Below are 25,360 nucleotides of genomic sequence, written 5' to 3' on the forward strand. Positions count from 1 at the left end.
TAATTCATATTATGAAGGTTGTTTCACATCAACACAATTGAAAGTACTCTTTTTGTAAGTACAAGATACTACTTGTCAACATGAACGTTTTTAACTTCTGCTTCTGGTAAAGATGATAATGTGGAGTCAGAACTTAGATGTGTTAAAAATGGATCTCGCTGCATATATGCAGTTAAATGAGCAGCTCAAAGAAATTGATTTGATTATTCCAACCTTCCTAGCTTTCCCAATTAATTGGTTGCTTTAATGAAGGTTTTGATTTCTTCTGGGTTTTTTCCCTCCGTTACTTCAAAATATTTATTTGTGAATCCACAGATAAAGTATGCAAATGTTAAATGTGATCAGATACACAGTTTAATACTGGTTTTGGTCCAATCATAATGTTACTTGAACATTCAGTCTCTGTGAATGTCTGGGTTTGTAACTAGAAAATTCATGGAACTTCTGAGCAGTAAAATGTTATTGTCTAAATAAGTAGATAAATAACAATGTCTGTTTTCTAAACACGTAAAAATGCTGTGGGCAGTGGACTAGTAAATTCAAACCTTGAGAAGATGAAGCTTTTCTGTTGGAAATGAGATTACCTTTGCTATGAATTGAGTTTTACCTTTGCTATGAATTGAGTTTTAACTCAGTAGTTACATCAGCAAGCAAGTTGTCTCATACCAGTGAAGTGATCGGTCTGAATTCTGCTCCCCCCCCCCCCCCCCCGCCCCCCTTATTTGAAGAGTTGAAATACTCGAGATAGGGTCATTTAGGTGTTGTCTTCTTCCTGCTGTTTACATGCTTTTGGCCAAAATTCACTTAACATAGTTATGTGCATCTTGCCTTGAAATGAATAACATTTGATTTTTAAATTATGTAGAAGAGATACTTATAAAGGAAAACACAACTCAGACAATAGCTGAAAATAATAACATTTCAGTGTCTTTATTTCGGTAAAAACTGAGATTCATTCAACTTGAGATTCAATTGACTTGAAATTCAATTTACACAAATTCTGTTTTACTGTAATACATACCTGTCATTAACATTAAAACATACTTTTGTAGGTCTTGAGGAATTTGAGTCAAAGATAAATACTTTGTATGGATATAGCTGAAAAATAAAACTGAATCAGTAGATAGGAAAACATAAATCAGTAAAGAACTTTGTGTTCTCTGTTCATGGACACTTCCCCTCCTGTGTGCCTTTTCCTGCCTTATGCCGCATATTTACAGTTGTTTCATTGTATACTTTCTCCTGGAAAATAATATAATATATGTAAGGACTTGATGAGGATCAACATTTCTACTTAGGGATGAGTTTCAAATGAAGTGTCAAAATGGGTTTTTTTGGTGAAGCATAATTGTGTCAAAGTGGCCAGATTTCTTTGCTCAAGCCTATCCCAGAGATTCCACGCCACACTTCCGAAAATGATTGAGCAACAGAGGGACAAGGATGGGAAAGGCAGAAATCAGTACAATACCCAAGAAGTGTTTAGGCTTTGCTACCGTGTTTGCATCAGGCAAGGGGGAAGTCATCTCAGCATTGTGCTCTGTGGTGGAGTTTGCGTGTTCCTTAACGTTTATTAAAAAATACGTAGTTTCTTTGCTGTTGGAATGGTGCTGGTGTTTGCAAGAGTCGCTGCTGCTGCTCGGTGCTTTGTACCTGTATCTGCTCTGGAAAAAGACTGCTTTGCATCACACTTCAGTGACATCCTTCTTGTGGGCCCAGCTCTACTGCATAGTTGGACTTTCCAAGTCCACTGTCTGTTTAAGAGAAAGTTGATAAAAGGAAATAACAGTAAGGAAATCAACCTCTCAGTGAGAATAGTGCCATAATAAATCTATTTCTGAACAGCTGTCCATGCATGAGTTTTGAACTTATGTGGATATTTGTAGCTGCAAAGCCCAGTGAGGAAAAACATGACTCACCTATGATATGTTACTTTGTTTTACAGGAAAAGGCTCAGTGCTTTCAGAAGGCTCTTGCTTCCCAAGCAGATAAATCCACGCAGACAGAATTCATAGGCCATGATGTAAGTACCTGTATCGAACAGTATTTTTTTACCATCTTTGTGGGTGTTCAGACTTCTGTCAGCCTGTTTGCTGCTGTTGTGTCCATGCGTTGATTTAGTGGGATTTACTGGAACACCATTCATCCTTTACTCTTAAATGATTCTAAAATACCTTCTGAAACACAAGAAGATAATTACAACTACCTGCCAGCATACCAATGCCGTATTAATTTTATGCTTTACAAAGAGCTGAGAATTAACATTACTGTATGTGAAGGATATGTATTAGTGGATTGTAATTTTTTTTTTCAGTATTCATTTACACACTTATTGATGATTTAATGAGGTTATGATGTTTATAATAGCCATATGCTGTCCAAACAATATTCGAATTTTGGAAGATAATGGAATAAATACAATTTTGCCAAGTGATGTTAAAATTCTGTTTCCTGAAGAGCATCTGTCAGAATTTCTGCTAGAAGGTGAATTGATAGTATGTATCCTCGTGCGAGAACATAGTCAAGGAAGATTCCTTAACTGTAGAAATATATTCCCCCCGCCCCCCCCCCCGTTTTTTTTAAATGAAAGTATTCTATCTGTGGGACATTGGTTGAATGTGTGTAAGAGATTCACTTGCTTATATGAGCCTTCTTGAATAATCCTTGATTAAGAATGCCACAATGTGGAATATTTAGCACAGTTCTATTCTGTGATTTGAGCAAAATCTAACAATACTTCTTACCAAAGACTGTTCTGCAAAATAAGGCTGTGGTTCTGCATTGGTGTATATCAACATACTGCTTCAAATTTATAAAAAGAACATTGGAATTAAAGCAAGATTTGAAACCTTCCTTTCAGTATGTTTTGTATCAGTGGAGCATTAAAGTTTTGTCTTTTGAGTCTTCGGATAGTCTTCTGAAGATAGAAACATAAAAATTTCATGTTTTAATCTGAAAAGTTCTTGAAGCAAACTACACTTTGGTTTTTCAGACTGTCTTTTAAGCTGATTGAAGTCAGGAGTACTAACTTTTTTTTTTAAAGTAAAATACTTTGGACAAAAATGTAGTTGTACTTATTATTTTTTATATGTATTACTGAACACTTGTGGGTTGGTTTGGTTTTTATTTCTTTTGAGTATTTTTTTATTTAGGGCAAATAGGTACACTGAGTAAAAGTACTGACTTATCTGCACTAATTTCTTGTTTGTGGATTGCCACATATGAACCCTTATGTTCTACTGTGTCTGTGAAATAATGTCTATTGGAATTTACTGAAACTGTGAGTTGTATATATTAATGGTGAAAATCCCACAATATTCAAAAACACTGAAAACATTTTTGTATGTTGCAATGCTATATCCCTTTCTTCTGGGACTAATTATCCTTAACAGCTACTTTATTACATCTTAGGTGTTAAATAAAAGTCTTCCACTAAAAATGAGAATAAGCAATTTGCAGGTTTGGGGGGTTTTTTTTGTTTGGTTTTTTTTGTTTTGAGTTTGGGGTTTTTTTGTTTTGGTTTGGTTTTTTTTTTTTAAATGGATGTGACTTATACATTTGGTTATTCTCTCCCAAATCAAATATGTGGTATCTCATGCTGCAGAGATCCATGCCGTTAACAGATTCCCTCCCTGCGCCCCCCCCCCTCCCTTTCCAGTCTGTGTTCCCTTGGAGTTTGGGGAGGGGAGGTCTTCTGTCAGTAAAGCAGATGATTGCCAATTCTGCAATAAAATTAGAACCCCCTCCCCCAAACAGATACAGTTTTCTGGCTGAGATCTGAGTATTAAAGATGATAATATCAATAATTTTTAAAAATCCTTTTCTTTAGCAGCATTCTTTTCAACATTAGTGGAACACTGTTTTCAACCTTCCCTGGTAAAATGCCTCTACCATGTCATGGTTGCAATCATGTATTTTCTTATATAGGGTGATGCAATGCAAGAACAAAAGGAAATGTGGAATGTTTTTGTATGGAACAACACATCCATGTGTATTTATCTTGTCCAGAGTACTTGTGAAAATTGCATTACAACGAATTGATTAGAGAAAGTTGAACTAATCTACAGGAATAAGACATGCTTACTGTGGTCATCATGAAGGGAATTCAATGAAGAATGTGCAAATAAATAGTGTTAACATTGTTCATAATATTGTTAAAAACTTTTGGTCATTTATTTATTAGATTGTGCAGCTTTTCTTCAAAGGATAGCTATTACAGGTAATGATAGATTCAACTGTGTTTCTGTTGAAACCAAGTGGCAATTACATTTGTATTCTTTGCTTTTATATGAAATTTTGAAGAGCAAGTTGTAACCGTAGCAAGTAGTATCTGTACGTCACTTTATTCAGGATGTGTGTAAGTGTGTATAACTACAAGAATATTGTGCTAATGTGAAATTAGATTAAGTAGAAAAACATAAAACAGATCAGAGAGTGCAAGATATAATTTTCACCCCATTAGCCACACATTCTGAGAATAGCATACATTGAGTACTTAAGATATCTAGCTTAACAGGTAAGCAGAAAATTTAAGTTCATTCCATCATCACTACAGATTTGCTGCTGTAATTAAAAAAAAAAAAAAAACCGAAAAAAATCACCTGTTTTATTTCTCCTTAATGCAACTTTAGAAGCTAATAATAGTCAGATAAAAGTGTTATCAGGAATTTGTGTAGCATTATTTCATCAATGTTGTACAAATATAGATATACGCTTCAGAACATAGTATTTCAGAAATCCTTAAGTTAGTGCTTCTGTGAATAGTTTGTTTTATATTCCTACTTATTCTTTTGTTTCACTGTATAAACTTAGTAGTTGGCTATTTTGTGGTGCAGAAAAACCTGAGACAGGTTAGCCCCTAAAAGAAAGCAATGCTCTGTTTTGTTTGACTTCTGGACAATGTCTCCAGTAGTTGAGAGACTATTCTTAAGCCTTGGAGTTCATTTAGATGTGTCATTAAAAGTAAATGGAAGTTCTGACTTTGACTTAGACAAGGAATGAATCCTTTCATCCATAAGGTTTACAGTAATGAAAAAAGGCTAGAGGCTAGTCTATATTTAGGAAGGAATGGGTAAAGAAGGAAGAAATGCAATGTTTCAAAGGGAAGAAATGTTCTTGTCTCTGTGGAGCTGCTCTGAAAAAGTTTAAACAGTGTTGACTGAGTGTTTTGGGTAAGTATTTGAGAGGTTACCAGAACGGAAGTTAATATAGTGTATTTTATGTTAGTGGATATAACATAATTACAGTCAGATTCTGGCTATCAAGATGATCAGCAAAGTTTGGATCGTGCAATCTCCTGCAATACCTGTAAATTGTTGGATAATATTTCTGATAGATTTCTCTGTTTTCTCCCATGCAGCACACTGAGATTTTTCAACTGAAATTGCTTTAGAGTACTGTATTAGCAAGCAAGTGGAAGCTAAAGTCTGTAGCAGTAAAGATAATGTTTCTCATAAAGAACTGTTTGAACTGGAAAGCACACTGCTTAATCTCTTTTCTGTATTAAAACGATCTAGTACGAAACTTAATTATGGAATTAAAACATAAAGTTTAAAATAAGTTTTGATAAGGAGGAAAAAGGTCTTCCATGATGAGAAATGCTAGAGTTTCCTTAAGTGATTAACATGACCACTTTGCTACTTGACTAAATTGAAAGTAAAATGTCATGCCAGCTGCCGTGTGTATTCAAGGGAAGACATTAGAAAGTAATCCAGGTTTCTTAGCCAGCTAATTGCTTTCTATTGCAGAATGTCAAGGGATCTCCACCTTATGACAGTCCTAAATTTATTCTGTTTTCCAATATGTGTATTGAGAATCATTGAAACATGTTGGGAGTCTTGCAGAAAGAGCCATGTGCACAACAGATTGATGTGGGAGATGGCTAAATAATAAATGATTAGTGTGTCTTAAATAATCAATGCCAATTTAACCTCCTTCACCTTTCTTTGTTTGCAAAGCCTTATTTTATTGAGACATCAAGGAATAATTTCTTCCATGTCAATCAGATTACTATAACAGACTGGAAGATGAATAGATACAGTCAACTAGCATTGCAACTGATTACAAGATCATGTTAAGCGATACAACTGTAGTAATGGCTGCTAGCTAAATAGCTAGTCCAAAGTATTATGCAGGCATCACACAAACACTCTGCAGCATGTGTCATTGCTAATGAGTTTTCATTAAAATGTGTCTCAAAAGCAGAATTAAACAATCACAGTACAGTTCTCTATTTCTGTCACCAAAAGAAGTCCAACTCAGCACTGCTTTGTCAATCTTTATCAGTCTTTGGATGAAAAGAATTTGTACTTAATTTTATTCTACACAGAGTAGAAATTCCTAAGAGCTGACATGATTTCTACAATGTCTTTTCTGTGTTTACCTTGTGCTGATATTATGGGTTTCACATCTCAGAACTGCTGTTCTGTTTGTTGTTTGTCTTTAATACTGAGAGTAAAGCCGATGTAAACAGGTTTTGGACTGGTCCTTAACTCATTCCCCATTTAATGAGAATCCTTTCCAGTTTAGTGGTCCTTACATTTTGTATTATGCTTCTAGAGTCTCAGACAACGAACTTGTGTGGTATTGCTCCCAATCTGCTTACTGTTTGATTTGCATAGCTACAAACAAAAATTAACTTTCCTTGGTGATCACCAGCATTGTGTTTACAACAGTGCTGGGTGATACACAAGTAGGCACTGACTCTAAACACCTGTACTACCATGCAATATTAAAATTAATAGGTGTCCATACTAATACACTTTTCAGGGTATTTTTTTTGTAGCTTGCTGTACATTACCTTGGACAACATGCCTCCATTTCCCTCTCAAAGCCTGGGCACTGCTTTCTGCAGAGCCTCTGTGTTTCACTAGGAGGGAGCGGAAGACCTGGAGGTGGATGCTCTAACTGTTCCCCTCCACCTCCCTTTTATGCTCCTCATCCTTCGTGGCAGCCAGCCAGCATGGTTTATGGATGCTGTGAGGGACCGTGTTGCATTGTGTCCTCTACTTTAGGAAGGCAGGGGAACAGAATACTAAAGTACTTGAAATTCTTGAAGTTTCCAGTTTAATCTAAATATGTTCCTGCCCACAGTATTACATAGTTTGTTACAGTGTGAAATAAGTTGCATTTTGCCACCTAAATCATAAAATGCATCCTGCTTCTGCCTCCCCTCCCACCCTGCCTTGGAGACTGATGTCCACCTGCTATTGTGTGTTACTACTAGATTATTTTTCTCTGTTTATTTCTTATTTTCTCTCTGAGTTTGTTTTCTAACGTATACAGTGAAATAATGCAAACTCATGCATAATATACCTTTCTCTAATGCAAAATTATTTAAGAAAAAAAAAGTAGCTTTAGAAATCAAGTAAACCATGAACCATTTCAGTCTTTGCTTTTGCTTGTGCTTCTGTGTACCTATTCATAGCTGGATATCCAAGTTGTTCTTGGCATGCTAATTCCTTTCCCACAACTTCCTCTAGCAATCATTTTCTCTTCTTCTCATGTCCAATTTCCTTTTTTTAGTGTACAATTTCAAAATACTATTTCAAAATCTGCATGTGTTTTAGGATGCCCTACTTGTGCAAATTCTGTCGACCTTTTCATCCATTAATAGTGAAATATTATGCTGAAACTTTTTTGGTTTTATTGATTGCCTCCCACCAACCCTTACCAAGCATACTGCCTCACCATCAAACCTCTAGGTACTTGCTGTTTGAATTCCGTTTAGCCACAAAGTCATGAACATGAATGAATTGTTACACCTAGTACTGTTCACTACAGGGATAAATGGTTCAAGTTACCAGTGCTGACCTTGCCAGAGGATGCTTGCTTGTGCTGAGGGTTTGGTGTCTGTGGTACTATACAAAAAGCAATACAGGTTTTCACACAAATGAACTTGAAAAGTAACTGGGTTCTGGGACAGAAACTGAGACTTGCTATATGGAAAAGACAGGCTTCCACTAATCACTTTAATTCTGTGGCTGATTATCAACAGGTATTATGCATTTTAATTTTGGTGTCTCTAGGAATAAAGAACAGTGAAATTTATATTCTGTGGTGGTGCTCAAATAATATGAATGATCTTAAGTTCTGATTTGTGGAATGCAAGTTGGCTTCTGGCTGCTTGTATAAAGAAACTGTGTGCTGTTTAAATATTTGTAGTAATATGTGGCTTGATGATATAATAGCTGAATTTCCTTGTAGACCAGAACTTAATATAACACTGTAGTCTCTGTATCTTTAAAAATACTGTTTTCCTGTAATATACTCTGCAATAACAGTGCAAAGTTTTTCTTGCCTGTTAAGTTTACCATCTTTCTACTTATTCTACATTTCTCTGTCATAAACTTCTGCTGCTGCAGTTATGCTGTTGCTATCTTGCTTTTAAAGTGCAATAAAGTATGAGTTACTTAGAAATATTGACCAGACTTACTGTGACTAACTTTTGCTTAGATGTCTTGGGGTGGGGGAGAGAAGGGGAAGAAGGAAAGGAGGGTGTTTAGTTATTACTACTTATTCATCCTAGAAGTTCTTTTTTTTTGAAGATAGTGCTTTTCCCACTTCTGCTTTAGCTCCATCACTTCACTGTCGTCTTAGAGTTCTCCAGAAGTTTACTTTTTTCACTTAAGCATATCCATCTAGACATTTTGTCTCATTTCTTATTTTTACTTTAATTTCTGTGTAGTACTTATAAGTGAGTATGACTTACCAAAATGTTATTGCAGTGGTATATTTTCAGCATGTTATAGTCGCATTGTTTCGATCATAGAGATGCTACTAGGCAGCTCATGACATCTCTAAGTATTAATTAAATGAGTAGTTATGCCTAGAATTAACAACATGTTTTTACTACATCCACTCTGGCCTGTTACGCTAAGGATAAAAAGAAGTAGGACACTGACAAACAAGACCTTTCAATAGTTTTTATTTGAATGAAATTAAAAAGCCATCCTTGTCCCACTAGATTATACCTTGCTGACTCTGTTCCTACATTATGCTGAATACTAGCAGTGTCCTATTTGTAAGGCCAGAGAATGGTTTGGGAATATCATAGCAGCACTGAAATCCTTTGAATTTTGTTCAAAAGAATGAACTGAGAATTTAGTAAAGTGCATTCAATAACAATCAGAAATTCTCAAACATAGCAACGTTTCACAATAGGCTTTGAGTATGTTTTCTTAGAAATGATAAAAACTTGGATTCACCTTGAAGAAAAGATCAACAAGCAAAATTCAGAAATGAGGCATGGATAACCACTATATTATAGAACAATGTGTATGGTTTTTGTCATATTAGGACGTTTAGAATGAGTGCTTTTTAATGCAGAATGACCTTCTTACACAGTTTTATCATAATGTGGAAATGTTTTCATGTTGTGTGCATGCTGCATGTAGATTCCCTCTATTAACATAAACTAGCTCATTCTGGTGACCTTTTTCCTGTACAAACATGGCATCTGTTGTACATAACTGTTTTCTAACTAGAACTGTCGTGCACAAGCTGACGAGTCATATTTCTGGTTTTGTGTGCATTGTCACTTAATTTCTTGTTATGTTGATCGTTAGTGTGAAAGAAGCTTTATTATTACATGCTGCCTGCATGACTGCATACAGCAGAAACGATCATTTTTCATTTAACTTTGTGTTGCCATCAAACCATGCATCTCTAAGATTTCATTTCATTTCTTTTTTCTTTCTTTTTTTTTCTTTTTTTTTTTTTAAAGGCCCTGTGGAATTCTCCATGTTCTGAAGGATTAGTTTACAAACCTATCAGCATCTCATTGGTTCCATCATTATTAAATTAAAAAACAACATCTGGACACTCTGCACTTATGGATTTAATTAAATACTGCTGTATATGAAATGAGCTGCAAGTTACCATTATTGGCAAAATTCTACTACTTAACATAATATTTGTATTATCGACAGTCAAACATCACTTTTTTGGCACTAATATCTTCATTATTAAATATATCTATGAATAAATTATTAGTAAGCTATCACAAAGTTATTATCTGAAATAAAACTCAATTATTCTTACCATTTTGTGCACTTAGTCATCCATTGGTGATTCACTACAAGTGAGAAAATCCTTCAGTGATGCTTGTCTCTGCGATTGAAAAAATACGTTTTCAAGATCTGGAAACCTAAGGAAACTATTATTTTTTAAAACCTGTCTTTTTTGTCTTCCACTGATAATACTTTTGCACCGATTGTGAATACAGGGTCAGGACCTTTCAATATGTGGTCTATTTGATGAATGTTTATAATGATGTATGTAATTCTTATGTGTGATTCAAGAGACATTTCTGCAGGGGATTTGGTAAGCTTTTACAAGGTCAGAATTTACCCAGCTTTATCCCAGGAAATAGGAGAGCTGATCCTAAAAACGTACACTCTGATTTTTTAATCCATTTTAATCATAGCTTTACTTTTTATCTTATTTTCTGACTACTTCAGCTTCTAAGAGACATTGCTAAGACAGCACCAATACATGTGAGCAAAGTGAATATTGTGTTTGCTGGACATAACTGTGCTACTTGAGTGGATAGCTGTTGTTGTCCAAAGCGGGAGGGGAGGTAATTTCTGGTTTATGGCTTTATTAAGCAAGAAATAAGAAGCAAACTGGAGAGTTCACCACAAATGCTGTCAACAGTATTAGTTACTTCAGTGTCCCCTTACCCAGGATTGACTTCATTCACCTGAGGATGTACTCTACACCCACCCTTACCAGGTAAGGTAAGAAGGTGCTTGTGCCACATCTTTCTTACTAACAAGAGACGATACTTAATCTTGTTACTATGCCATTTTTATCAGGCCTCATAGTATATAACAATAACAGTTATCCAACTGGAGCACCTGTTTAGCACCTGTGGCTTTAATTTCAAACAGAGGACATACTACTTTCATTTAAAAATAACATTTTAAAAGTTTTTTAAATGGATCTGAACTGAAAATACAAGTAATCAACTACATATTCATGCAGGTCTTTAAAGTGAATGAACCTTCTTCACAGGTGATGTTGCGTTATGTTGGCTGATTCTATACCACTTAACATGGTGTTATTGTTTATCAATCTTATATCATCTTTTCTTCTTTTGTTCGTAACAGCCATCTTCAGCATCCTGTCTCACCCTTTTGGTCAGGCTTCCTGAAACTTCTTTGCATGTATAATTGCATAGTTCCTACTCTATTTGTTGGAATTATCTTGAAAAACCAATTAAGTAGCAAATACATAATTTAAAGAAACAACGGAAATGAGCATGTGCATATTATCCTTTTGAACTTTACCTTCCTTGTTGAACTTCATCTGTTGACATTCTTCCTTCTCTTCCTTGGTACTAGAAAATCCTTTTTGTAATCATTGATGAGCATAGAAATGTCTACCTCTTGCTCTCTGTCATGCTTTCTTTTTTCATCACCATCTTTGTTATGGTAATATTTTCAATCCTTAATTGATACTGTTATCTGGAAGAGGATAGAGAGAAAATTTTCCATTGTGATGCTTTGGCACAGAGATGTGTATTTTGCCTAAAGGAATACATATTGGGAATGGAGAGGGTTGTGAAAAACTGTGTAAGTCAGTGAAAGAAGAAGAAGAAGAGTGGAAGGAAAAAAAATGTTTTCAAGATTCAGATGAGAAGAAAACTAGTTTGACTTCCTGAATGAATGAGCTTTTTACCTGTTCCTCCTAAGTCTGTGAAAGAATACTTAAAATAAACAGCTAGTGTATTTCTAAACTTGTTGCCTGATAGAGGTGTTGCTAGCAGCTGTCATTTCAGTGCAAAATTGGGTATGGCTCTTTGACTTTGGGGGTAAAGAGCATAAGAATTGGGATTTTAACTTTCCCGTGAAATTACCCATCATTTCCAATACCTTTTTTGTAATTTCTTTGTTTTACTTTCATTTTTCTATAGCTTTACAAAACAGTATGAACCAATAGGAAATTACTCAGGTTTGCTTTTTTGCTCACATAGCATTCGAATGGTCTGGAAAAAAATCATGATTGACGAGTACTATTCAGACTTCAAGGAGACATGATCAGTGTGGGCTTTGCCCACACTTTATATGCATAGGCAAGAACTTAGAACAGTCTGATCAAAGATGGTTTTTTTATTATTATTCCAGTTACAGTGATACTAGCACATCTAGTTCAAACAGTCAAAAATTAAATGTACACAAAGTTCCTAGTACCTACCTCTTTCTTTGATGTATTGCTCACTCTTGCACAGCCTCTTGTGATCTGAAGGTCAATGGCTTCAGGTCAGTCGTGGGAGTGGTAGCATTACAGCAAATCTGGTATCGCAACTCCTTGGCAGGAGTCTGATGTTAACATTGATGATTTCTTTCTCCTCATTCTAGAATCCAGTTGAGATCTCTGATACGTTTGTTAACATGTTGTACACCTTGCTCTTTGTCATTGATTTCAAGTTCACATGACGTCTCTGTTATCCTTACAACTGGTCTTACCACGCTCCAAAGGTTTCTTTCCTTTGATGGTGAGTAACTGGCCATTGCTGAGTTGTTCGTAATCCTGGGGCCTCTGGTATCATCCAGTGCCTGTAATTATTTGAATTGCTCGTTATTGGAAGATCATTATTCATAGAGTAAGTGCTTGTTACTGGTATCTGTAAGATACAAACATACAGCTGACAAAGCCACCCCTTCCCCGCCACCCCTGCTACCAAAACCTTGCCATGTAAGCCCAGTACAAGGTGTTACGCCACACAGCTGTAAAAAGCTGAACAACAGCTACGCCACACAGCTGTAAAAAGCTGAACAACAGCTAGTGCAAAAAAAGTAATAGTAACCTGGTCAGTAGATAACTGCTCTCTAGAGCTAAAGTAAATATCCAGGCAGGCCAGACAAAAACAAATCTTGATGCCCATGTTGTTAGCTTTAATCCAAAGCCTGTGTCTTCTTACAAGCGATGGCAACACCGTGTTAACTGGGATACAACAGTAAAACAGTATTGGCAAAATACTTTGTTCTCATTCTGAGCATTGACATTTAACAAGCACAGAGGTTTGCTATTTTAACTAACACACATTGTTCTTTCTCCATTTGATGCTTTGCAAGTGGTACCAGATAACCTGAGTTTGCTTTCTGCGCTTTCCTCCAGGGACTTCTGAATGTGCGAGTGCAATGCTGTTTGATACAGTATAGGAGAGGAAAAAGTAGAAATTGAGTCACTGGATTTAAAATTAACAAAGGTGCAAAAATGTTACAGCTAGAGTAAATATTCTGTGGTAAATGTTGAGAGGCTGAGAAGGAACAAGAGTGATTTTAAGAGTTATAAGCAGTCAGAGAGGCAGACAAATCTCAAAAAGCCTGGGGTGGAATAGAGAGGCAGAAAGGTTACATGCTGCTTGAATTGAAGGGAGATTTTTTTTTTCATTTGTCAGTGCCTTTTTTTTTTTTTTAAATTAATCTTCTGAAGCAATTTCAATATGAAAACATGCAGAACAGTGTGAATACTGGCATATAAATTGTTCTGCTGTACCTCAATATGTATTTGGGCCAACAAAGAATTCCTATAGCTTACAATGTTTACAACAGGTCTCTAAAATAATTTGAAACATAATCATTGAGGCTGTTTGTGGGCATAGGTACTGTGTGCATGGTGAAAGGGCTGGAAATTTTGTTGTTCTTAAATAGTTAGGAGATTAGTGGCTTATCTTCTACAGCTGAGTTCACCCAGTGTTAACCAGTGGTTTTTAGGTATATGTACACTATTTTGTCATTTAGATTATAGTTTAAACTGTTCAGTGTGCTTTAGACTTTTATATAAGTGTTAAAACTGAAAGAGCTTAAGAGGATAAAGTTAGCATATACTATATGAGCTATGTTATACCAATAATAGAAAACGCAATTTCTATCCCCGACCTATTACTAGTACTTTCTCAATAGAAGTGCAGGGAGAACTATATCCAGGCTGTGTACTCTGCCTTCATTTCAATACAGTGCTCTTTTAGGATTCATTTATTCATTTTTTAGTAATGGAAGTTTCTACTTCTTAAGAGTCAACAGAATATTAACATTAATGATAAAACAGCAAGAAGGAGCATGAAGGGAAAGGATTACAAATGAGGTTTGGGGAATAGTGATACGTTTCTTCTGTAGTGTACAAAAAGGCATTAAATTGAAAACAGAATCTACTGGATACCAGCAATAAAAGGAAAAAAAGTTCTGTTTGGTTACTAGCAAATGCACTGCAAAAAAACTTGCAAAGATATATTTTTTTGTGTGTGTGTGTGTATTAAATTATACTGAAGTTGAAAACGCATGAATTAGATACCATGTTACAACTTTATATTCAGTACCAGCTTCATTACTTTCAAGGAGATTTTTATTAATCTATAAACATCCAGGAAAAACTTGGTGCTGCTGTTAATGTTAACTATCATGATGAAATTAAGTGATAGCTTTGTATTTGATACTAAAATAGGGGGGCTTGATCTATATTGTGTAATGGTGCATACATACTATTGAGTATTTGGAGAGAAATGCCAACACCTTCACTGACATCATGTTTTAAGCAAAGAATGAGGAAAGCACAACTGCATGAGAGGAATAGATGATAGAGGCAGTAAGATCTTCATACCTTAAATATATTAAACAATTTTAAGTGCACACATCAGAGACATGAGCTTCCCAATGCGCAAATATTAAGAAGTATCCATGTGAATATATATTTGTGCGTCTGTGTGCCTCTATATTTCATCTTCCAGTCTGTAAAATGATTGAGGAGAAAAGATTAATGTGGAGACAAATCTACTACAAGAGTCCTGTCAGGTGATGAATAAATTCTACGAAGAGAAGCCCTAAGAAATTGCCAAATTTCAGGTATTAAAGAAATAAAGACAACATGAAGAAAGACAGGTTTCACTGGTTAGAGTGGAAGTTTGCAAAAGGACCAGTTCAGTGGTCCTATCTGGCTCCAGTGGAGTTAGCTTTTTAAGATTCTGTATGTTTTGCAAGCATCCAGGTACCCTGAAAAAACTCAAGTAATTGCAGAACATGAATAAAAATCCTGAGACTAATGATGAACAGTTGGCTCTTCAGACATTGTCATGTATCTACTCATATTCCCACTGTCACAAGTTTTTTTGAAGGCTTGTGGAACTGTCCCCTGACACTAGAAGGTGCTTACTAGAGAAACAATAACTAACAAGTTAGTTGCCTACCAAAAACTGTTTCAGATATATGTATAGCAAAAGAAATCCAGGAGTTTTCAGTCATTGTGGTAACTGGACAGAAGTCAGCCCATTGTTTCTACGTGAGAAGCTCTCTGAATTGCAAAACTAAATATAAGATGAGCTGAAGCCACAGATAACGTTATTTATGGGACTCTGGAAATGATGAGAGCATCCCAGTGAACTCGAGGCAGGGCTATGAGGTTGTGTCACTTGTTCTTTCCTGTTTTTTAATTGGGATCTGGAACTGAGGGGCTGACTCTGCTCCAGGAGGTGCTCCAGTGTGGGCTGTCCATGGGCCACAGTTCCTTCAGGGCATATCCACCTGCTCCTGTGCAGTGCTCTCCACAAGCCGCAGTGTGGATATCTTCTCCAGTGCCTTCAGCACCTCTCCCTTCTTCTTCACTGACCTTGATGTTCGCATCGTATCTTTTTTTCCTTCACTCCTCTGCTTTCTGGTGTTTTGCTCTTTCTTAAATACATTTTTACAGAGATGCCACCAGCTTTACTGATGCTCGCTGTGTCACTGTGGAGCTGGCTGGAAGCGTCTGTGTCCGGCACGGGGCAGCCCGTGATCTCTTCTCACAGAGGCCATCCTGCAGCCCTCCCGCTGCCAACACCTTGCCACATAAACCTGTTGCAAAAGCAAACAAAAGCAAAGCATAACCCCACAGTTGAGCCGAATGGGATGAATGTTAATAATCGTATAATTGTTTTTAATGTTAGGAAAATGTTTCCCTGGACTTACAGATCTGTTAATATGTGAGGGATGAATATTATAAAATGGTGTATTAGAGGTGTGAATTTAGGTACATAGCAAATTCAGAAACTAATGAAACTTAGCATAACTTCTGTTCCAAAATACCTGGATACACTGAGATTGGTGGTGTTGGTGACGACTACTGTGAATTCACCCTTGGAGTGAGAGAGATAATGTTGACAGAACTTCCATTGGTGCCTCAGGCCAAGAGACCTTTTTTTGCTACATGAGCTGGGCATTGCATTGAGTGTGTCAGATAGATGGCCCAAGCCTCAGAAAGAAAAGTTTTACAAATAACATCGCTCCTACTTAATTACGTTCTCAGAACAATTAGTCTTCATGAATTACATGAAAATTGGAGTTTTGCTTGCAAGGTGGTCTGAAAAATTAATAAATTGATTGGGATATTGTGTTAAATTGCATTAATACTGGAATTCTTTTTTGGTAGTATGAAGTTAAGAACAAGTGTTTGGATTAGAGGTCATTTGGGTGTAGCTGGGACTGCGTTCAATTTATTTGGGAGAAGATGATCTTTGATGTCAGTGAAAAGGCCTAATTTAAAAAAATATGGAAACCAGTATTTACTCCATCTTCTGTTGGGATACAGTCCTCCCCTGTTATCATTCAAAATAATCTAGCAATCAAATTTTGTATCAGTAAGGCCAAATATAGCATTTTTTTAAGAAGGCAATATTGTCCTTGTATTGGCGGTAGATTAGTGTTGCATTTAATATTACTATTCTGGAAAATCTTTGACCAAGTGATGTGCCGCATCTTTATTAGCAGTCCTGTGTGTATGGTGATTCTTCATCACGTTTTCTGTTAAATCCATACAGCACTTGACAGTGCAAGCTTGATGTCAACCAAATAGGAGTTGAACAGCAGGTAGAGTTTACCTTTCAAATTTGGGCCACAAATTCTGTGGTAGCCATTTCACAAGCATCTGTCAAACATTGGCAATTTAATCTGGGGGAATAAACTACTTGGCAAAATAATAAGTCTCTTATAGAAATTTGAATAAAATTTGTGTACATACATTGCTTATACCTGCTCTTGTATTGCTAGAGAAGTAAACTTTCAAATCTTTTTAAAACAGTAAAAGTGTGAACTCAACAGTAACTTAAATAGCAAAACCTTTTAAAACTTCCTTGTTGTGGAACTCCTAGATCTGATTTGAGTGATCTGACTGATAAAATAACATGGACAAGTAGTGTGAAAGACAAAACAAGAACAAAACTAGTGAGAACAAAGAGGAAAATAAAAACTTTTATGAATCTGTCAGAGTGTACCAACATCTATCCAGTATTTTCTTCTTAGTATTTCCCTTTGCAACAAATATCCATGGAGACTAATAGGTCTGTCTTCAGAAGGTCTTTGTAGCTCAATGCTCCTTCCTGATATTGGCCAGTAGTAGAGAAAAAGCAAAAGAAAAAACAAATGTAAAGGGATGCTACTAGTAAACTGCCCAGTTTACCAAATGAGATTAAGGATTTTTATCAACCTGAAGACTGATAATTGCTGATAGACCTATTTTTTTATGAGTTTTTCCTTGTGATTCTCTATCCCGAGGAACATGTTTATGCTGAGAAGCAGATTAAGTGGATATTGTATATATGGGGCATATATTGCCAAAAGAAGGTGCCAAATGCTTGAATCTAAGAGCTTTTTATACTTTTTTATATTCCTTTTAAGCAGGAAGGGAAGAAATTAGTTGGCTGACTCTATTTCTAAATGCCAGGTTTTTCTGTCTTCCTTTCTCAAATCTCTTGTTGCCATGTCTTGCAAATTTCTCTTGCTTTTGGGAATATTTGCAAACTCTGTTAGTGGTGGGGCTTTTGTTCTGGCTCATTATTTTCCCCTGCTGTTGCTCCTTTGCTCATTTCCTTTTATCTTGCTGTATTGTTTTTATTCTCTCTCCACATTACAGTCCCATTTGGCTCATCCTCTCCTTTCTTTTCTATAAAACATCATTTTTATCACCCATAAAGCATGCTTCTAAAACTTCAACAATAACAGAAACCAGAAAGTCACACTTTTTCTTTTAACTTCTGTTTTTCCTCAGTCTTTTTCTTATTTTTAGGCAGAAAGGAAGAGAAAAAAAAGACATCTAAGGCAAACTACCCATACAGAATAATTCTCAGGGACTAGGAAGTGATATTTTTCCTATAGTTCCGAATGCTAGCTGCTATGTTAAAAATCTGTGAAAAGAAAATAATGCCATTTTCAATTCTGTGGATGTTAAGGTAATTTTATATATCTTTTTAAATGTCTAGAAAATTATATTGGTTTATTCCATCTTGTATCAAGTAAGAAATTCCTGTAAAACTTGTTTACCCACCCTTTGGTTTTCTTGAACTATTTGTAACAGATTCTGGTTGGCAAATATCAAGAGCGCTTTACTGTATGCTGTCAACTTGGACTGCATAGAGAACAGCTATTTTCAGCTGACCACGCAGATGTACAATTTAATTAAAATACTCTTAAATTCTTTTAGGCATCTACAGAAAACTTTTTAGACTGCCAGAAGGCTTACTTTGCATTAGTGTTTTGCAGTACCTTATATTCCATGATGTAATGAATTTTCAGTAGGTCGTGCTACTGTTCTGGCTAAAGATAGAATGCTTTCTGTATGTTTATCATGTCACGTGTTTGTGGAAGATCCTAGCACAGTAAATTGGAGGGTGCAAAGAGAGCACTGACGTGATATATTCCTCTTTCATACTGCTAGTCTGTACACTTCAGTACAGATCTCATAGTCCTTGTTGTTGCACACAAATACCCATAAAATTCTTAAAGCTGACTTTTAAAACTCTAGGTGAGTTACTGTTATAGTAAAGATAATAGAATTCAATATTTTGACAATATTGGGCAGCTTTCCTTCTGCTGAAGACACTCTTTTCGGCTTTGTTTCTATCCTGCATTGTTCCAACTGTTGCTTCCCCTTGCCCTTTGGTTGTAAGTAATGAATGTAATGTGCTGCTTTACTTGTGATAAATTTAATTAATCTATGATTAGTGCCAGTATTTCTGCATAAGCATAAAAAGCATGTTCAAAGACTTGAGGCCATGTGCTCATAAAATACACTTCTTGTTCCTGTATTAATTTGAGTAGATTGTTGCAGGACCAAATAAAAATCTTATTAAATATACCTGGGAAAGCATACTCATTGAAGATTTTGCATGGCAAGATTTCACCTCCTTTTCATGGGAGGCCTTTTAAAGGCCATGTTAAAGAAATCAGTGAACTGTCTTGTAGTCTAGAGAATTCTTGCCCAGGGAAAGCATGCTGCTGCTTCAGATTTTCTTAGCCATCGGACTAAGAGAAAACTTCTGTAGAAGTATTTACGGTGTACGGCTCAATATCTATAGCCAGGGGAGGCTCTGTTTTGATTGAAGAACAAGGAAGTGTGGACAGCCTGACTCAACTTCCATGTTCAATTTGGGATGCCAGAACATTATATTGAACTATCCTGAGGCATTAGGGTGAGTCACTCAAAAGCTCTTCTGCACGTTTTCTTAGTATTTGGGTTTTCTTTTGCACATAGTAAACCTTAGGTGTTTTCCTTTTTGCCAAATGCATTGCCAAAACTCATTAAATATAACCACAACAGTAATGTGACATGTTATTCTGTAATCCCTGGTTGCATAAATTTGCTCCACTATATATATGTGTGTGTGTGTAAGAGATGATGTTTGAAATAACTAGTGGGGAAACCTCCCATAGTATGTGACAATTATTCACTCTTACACTTCTCCCAAGACTGAAGTCTAGGTCAGTTCTCACAGGTTAACAAGTACATTATTTCTGAAAAAGGTCTGCTGCCTACAGGAAACTATTTTCTTTTAGAAGGGGCAAGGGGGGGGAGGCATTGGGGAGGGGAGCAGGGATGAAGACTGTACAAATGAAATGTTAATTTTTTTCATGTTTTTATTCTATCTTTCTTTGAAATGTTCTCTGGAAACTTCCAGTGCTTTCACTTCCTGTACTTGTAAACTTGCCTCATTGACTCATTACAATTCTCTAATTCCCTAGTCTCTGTTCCTTCCTGGTTTTTTTTTTTTTTCTTTAGTTCCCAGACTTTTTCTTTGTCAGCACTTTGGTTTCCATGCTACTTTGGTGCTCATTTGTGAACAGTTGTCTTCCCCATCTGCAGTTTTCATTCTTGTTTGAAATCTTTCCTTGAAATGTATCTTTTTGTATTTCCTTTGTAGTCATATTGATAGTGCGGAACCAATAACTTGGAGTGCAAGTTTATATGGAGGTACCAGTGAAATCAAGAGGGAAAACTCTTGGGTGTTGAATAAAATTTCCAATTGAAAAAAAGTTACTGCTTAATTTTTACTAACATTTTTTTATCTTACTCAACATCTATATCAGTTACCGCAAAACAGGTTGTATGCCCATGTTAAGAAAATAAGTTAAATCAAGGATTGTCACTAAATCCTTAGCCATTTTATCTTTTTTTTGTCTTGAAAGTGTATTCTCCAGGCTCTTGGTTATTGAGTTACTGCATCAGCTGCAGATTTCCTGAATGCATATTGAATTAGCACATTAGTGTTACTGATGCAAGTAAGCTTCAACTTGTGCATAGGCACTTCAGAAATAATAATGATGATATTTAAATATCCTGACACTTTCTCCTGCTGTTTGCTATCATTTTCACCTGCTTTGTCATTAGAAGCCAACATCTGACTACATAGTCAACATCTGTGGCAACTAGAGGATCCACATGACAGACTCTGCACTTAAATTGTAATCTTTATGATAGAGGTTTCTGGAGGCAATGTTTTAAATCAGTGTTGCTTTGGTCCTCACACTACGGGGAAAAGCTCTGCCAGTTAGCCCCGGTTTTGATAACTGTATAGCTGTCATAGAATTGCAGTGATCCTAGGAATTGCAGCAGGTCTTTGCCTACTTATAATTCCTTCTTTTCCATTAATTTCTATTATTTTGCATAAATTCAGTCCCAATTAAGATAACCGAGAAACCCCACATATAAGGTTTCTTTTAAAAGGATCCTTTAAAATTACTCTGCAGAGCTCTCTAGGGATGTGACAAGTTTGGGGAGAGAAGATATTTAATCTACAGGGCAGTTCAGATTCTCATTCTTAGATGAGAACTATTTCCTGGGTTGGTTAGGGAAGAAAAACACAAGGGAGCCAGAATCTGTCTCTAGTGTACTTTATTTAATCACCAATTAGTTAATTGTTATTTTTCCATGTAAAAAGTGGTACATAGGCACTATAAATATCATAATATACAAAAGCTACCTACCCATGGTAACTGCTTTGAATTCAATGCAACCTTTCCAAAGTAATTGATCAAATGATCTGTGATTATAAGAAGCAATGTACTGATGTTGGATAGCTATGCTGAAACCCTCTTAGTTTCAAAGGAAGCTACATTTGCTGAGGTAGGAATTGGCCAGTAGCAACTCTAGCTTTTGCGGGTTGACTGATAGGCATGCTTGAAACTTTTTCTTTTTGTTGTCTAAATTATTTATGATGCCTTTAGTTAGGCAAAGTTGGCAAACCAATTTATGATTGTACATGATTATACTACCTACGCAAGGATTATAATTTCATCACTAGCCGTAAATGGAAACAAAATCCAAGTCACAGCTTACAATGTCAAAGAATCTCTAAGGCTAATATAATATAAATGTAAAATATCCAAAGCGCTTTTTTCCATATGTTTTAATAACATTACCTTTTGAAAAGGGTTAAGTTACTTGCTGCAACAAACATTAACTTCAGTAACTCAACATCTTACTGTAGTTTTCTTGTTTCAGGAAAATAATGAGTTTGAGCAGTGTGATACACTTCCACCAGTGGGCTCTAAGGTTGCGTTAAATGAATATTTAAGATCCGGGGCCGTCTTTTAACAAAACGTAAAACACCGTCTTGAAACAGTATCTTCAAAAATAATTAAACTGGTTTCTAAAACCAATCAGCACTGACATTTGTTGGTGAACAGGGTCAGATCAGTACGCAGATCCTTATCTTCACTGAAGATTTTGCACATGACAAAGTCCATGACTTTGCACATTACATGTCCAAGACACAAGGAACTAATTAGGAGACACCTTAATATGCTAAATTTTGTAACACATTGGTCCAAATACAGAGAAGTATTTAAGTACCAGCTGCAGTCAACATCCTCCAAAAACCTAAATATAGTTTGTGGATTTGGATCAAGATAACTGTTGGAATTTTAAATATCTTTGTAATGTAAATGACCCAGACACAACTTTTTATGCAAATATGAGGAGCTGGTTGGTTTTGTAGAAGAAATAATAATTATTTTAAAGTTTTGTGAGGTTTTGTGGCCTTTTATTTTTTTTTTATGGAGCTCTCTTTCATTAGTGCATCTCCTTTTTTCCACCATAGTATTCTCAATTAGCATAATGGAGGTTTTCCATTGTGAACATTTTGTACCTGAAATGTGCCAAAAACTTATCTTGTACTAATGAGTATTAATTGCTGTGTCACTCTGTATGAATGCATGAAATTGTTATGTCCTAGAAGTAAGGACTTTCCACTGTATTTGCCTGGAAGAGGTTTCACCACTGCTAGAACAGAAATCTGCTTTGCCTTTAAAAGGTGCAGATAGGCTGCTGTGAAGGGTGTCAGAGATGGGATCTATCCATTTATTTTTTTTTTATAATGGGATCTGAAATTGAATATGTTGTTCATTTACTTGTGTGGCATAAATAGAATAGTATGACATTTTTTGTACAGTTCATGTGAACACATATATCAAGATTGAAGTAAAAACTATTTACAAATTGTGAGAACTAGGAGGGACAGCAATTGCTTGTTGTTTCCTTGGTTTAGCTCTCCAAATTCAAAAATTATTTAAAAGTTATGCCTTGCTCCCCTTCCATGGAGTTTAAAGGCTGCATTCTCTATCAGTCTATCCAAAAAATTTGGGATGAGGTAGACAGGTAGTATTTATTTTTATTATTACTATTATTCCTTGCACTATGACTGGAGAGAGCAGGGGACTGCTCATTCAGAATTTAGAAAATCTTATTGTCTTTGCGAAATGAATCTGAATTTTTCTACCTGCAAAGTGCTTGATGAAAACATTAGAATTTTAAGTATAGTACAGTATACATACGTAAAATACAATGTGATGCTGATTTATCAGAAAGCAGTTTTCTGGCACTGTTTGGCTTTGTGTGATCTTTGTGGTTTATTTAATTAGATTCTGATCACATCCAGTTTTGTAATGAAACTGTACATTACGTAGAAGGCCACAGTGTGGCTATTCAGGCATTCATCACTTCTGAGGCAGAGAGAAGTAAATATTCTGTCATCTTTTCTCAGTTGTCTCCTGTTTTAGCATACTGAACTCTGGGATCCTGATCTGTGCAAATCAGTAGCACTCCACCAGGGTGTTCTGGTCCATCATAAGCAACATGCATTGCAGTGTCTCTTGCGTGGGCGTGATCTGTTCTTTTGTATATTTCCTTTTACTAGGAAAATTTCTCAAATGGTACTGAAGTGTGTAGTTCCCTTTGTTTAGGAAAAAAAAAATTAAAAAAAGTGATGCTGACTTCATTTAGTCTATGACTTAAGCAAGTGTGATTCACAGTTAATCTCCACTTGCATATGCTATTACAAACACTAATTAATCCTATTTGCAAAGACAAATTATGATTAATGCATATCCTTAAAATTTACACCTAATTACACAGAGTATAATCTCTAAATTTGTGTAAATAGTTACAATTTTGAACGTTGTAGATAATAAGCAATTTTCTGAACTTACATTTGCATGTGCTAATTAAGGACTGCTTCATTGTATTTACATTTGCAAACAGGTTTTGTTCTCATTACTCAACTTAGTGCTCTCTGATCAGAGGAAAATAACATGCCATTTTTGGCACAGGTCCAAAATATACATCTTAAACCTAATTTTGAATCTAGATTAATCTTTTGATGAATTGAACTAATTAGTGGCATTTTATTTAACAATTGTTATTGATTTAATTAAATTTACCTGCACATAAAAGCGAGGGAAATTCTGGAATTTTTTTTTTCTTTTGCCGTTTTGATGAATTTTTATTCTTGGGAAGCTAAGCCCTTATTTAGTAATAAACTTGATCATGGTGTACAAATAGTGCATGGGTCAGTATGCAATATAACAGATTTCTTGTGCTAACAGTAATAATAAATATCTTAAGATTTTTATTGATATACTTTTTTGTCTGTTCTTATATACGAGCAGAATTTGAAATCTGGGCAATCTACAATTTTGAAAGAGAAGAAAATTTCCTGGAGGCTTTAATATTGGTTCTGTTTTCAGAGGCAGATTAAAAAGTACATCTGCACATTGTGATGAAATATATAATTTGTATAATGTGGTAGTTTAAGTGAAGTATTAACTTTCAACCATGATAAGCTAAAAATAAAATTTAGCAGCTCTTATTTTTATAGTTGGTCTATTACAACCTACCTCTTTCTAAATTAAAGTAAAACCCATAGCTGAAACCCAATTATTATCTTGTATTTAAATCCATTCACTGCTTTCAAATAATTTTCACTTTTTTTGGTTTCCTACCATGAGTCAAAAAATGTTATTTATAAACAATTACTAACAATAGTTAAAAAATACTTACATTTCAACCATCTCATAAAACAATAGCCATTAACAGTAACTGGTAATTATATGCTCCTTAGTGAAATATTTGTTGTTTTGTTTATTGGATATACCTGCTATCATAAAAAAAAAAAAACAACCAAACAACCAAATTATGATTGGGGAAGACTTGCAAATACATTTGATCTCGGACATTTTAAAAACTATTATTATGGTCATTATATTTTCTACAATACTAGTGCGAGTTTCTAATTTAAATAAATAGAGGATTCCAGAGCACACAAGATCTTGACATTGCTGCCAGTGTTAACATTGGGCTTCATAGTGGGACGTAATGCAGGTCAGTGATGTAACCTATTTTTTTCTCCGGTCACATAATTCCGTAATGTGGTGATGGGTAAATTGTCCATATTGAATATGTGGAAAGCTGCAGCACAGACTGATGAAGAGTTAAATTTATAAAAACTCACTAAAATTGCTCAGTAAGCCTTATTTAGAGGTTATTCAAATGAGCTAGTGATAACCTTAGTTGTAGAGATGTGATGACTATCCAGTGTTGTTTTTCCTTGGACCATTTTCCTGTCTGTCACTTGGTCTATGAAGTTCAACTTTAGCGACGATGCTGAAGGACTTGTAGTTATACTTGGTAATATTTTAAAAATTGCCAACTTTATTATCATTTTTCAGGTTATAATGTGTTTTACACATTCTCCTAAATCAGAAATGAACATCAGTTTTAATGAACAGATTTGTTTCTATAAGTTTTTCATTGATATGGTAACTATTTACATGTATGTGCT

General features: G+C 35.5%; 1 protein-coding gene across 5 annotated transcripts in view; it reads left to right on the forward strand.

Annotated features, from left to right (window-relative positions):
* CCSER1 (coiled-coil serine rich protein 1) overlaps positions 1 to 25,360 on the forward strand; it is a 719,834-nt gene that overhangs the window by 442,937 nt on the left and 251,537 nt on the right. For 3 of the 5 annotated variants that reach the window (XR_007766366.1, XM_050895848.1, XM_050895851.1), the window contains exon 12: positions 1,943 to 2,020. Coding sequence is in view for 4 of the 5 variants with exons in the window: in XM_050895848.1 (XP_050751805.1) it covers positions 1,943 to 2,020 (78 nt within the window). In the remaining variant the exon portion in view is untranslated. Of the gene's footprint in view, positions 1 to 1,942; positions 2,021 to 3,826; positions 3,885 to 9,721; positions 10,032 to 25,360 lie in introns of those variants that run through there. The other 2 variants (XM_050895849.1, XM_050895852.1) reach the window with 2 other exon arrangements.

The sequence above is a fragment of the Gymnogyps californianus genome, chromosome 4 (genome assembly GCF_018139145.2).
Source record: "Gymnogyps californianus isolate 813 chromosome 4, ASM1813914v2, whole genome shotgun sequence".
Lineage (NCBI taxonomy): Eukaryota > Metazoa > Chordata > Aves > Accipitriformes > Cathartidae > Gymnogyps > Gymnogyps californianus.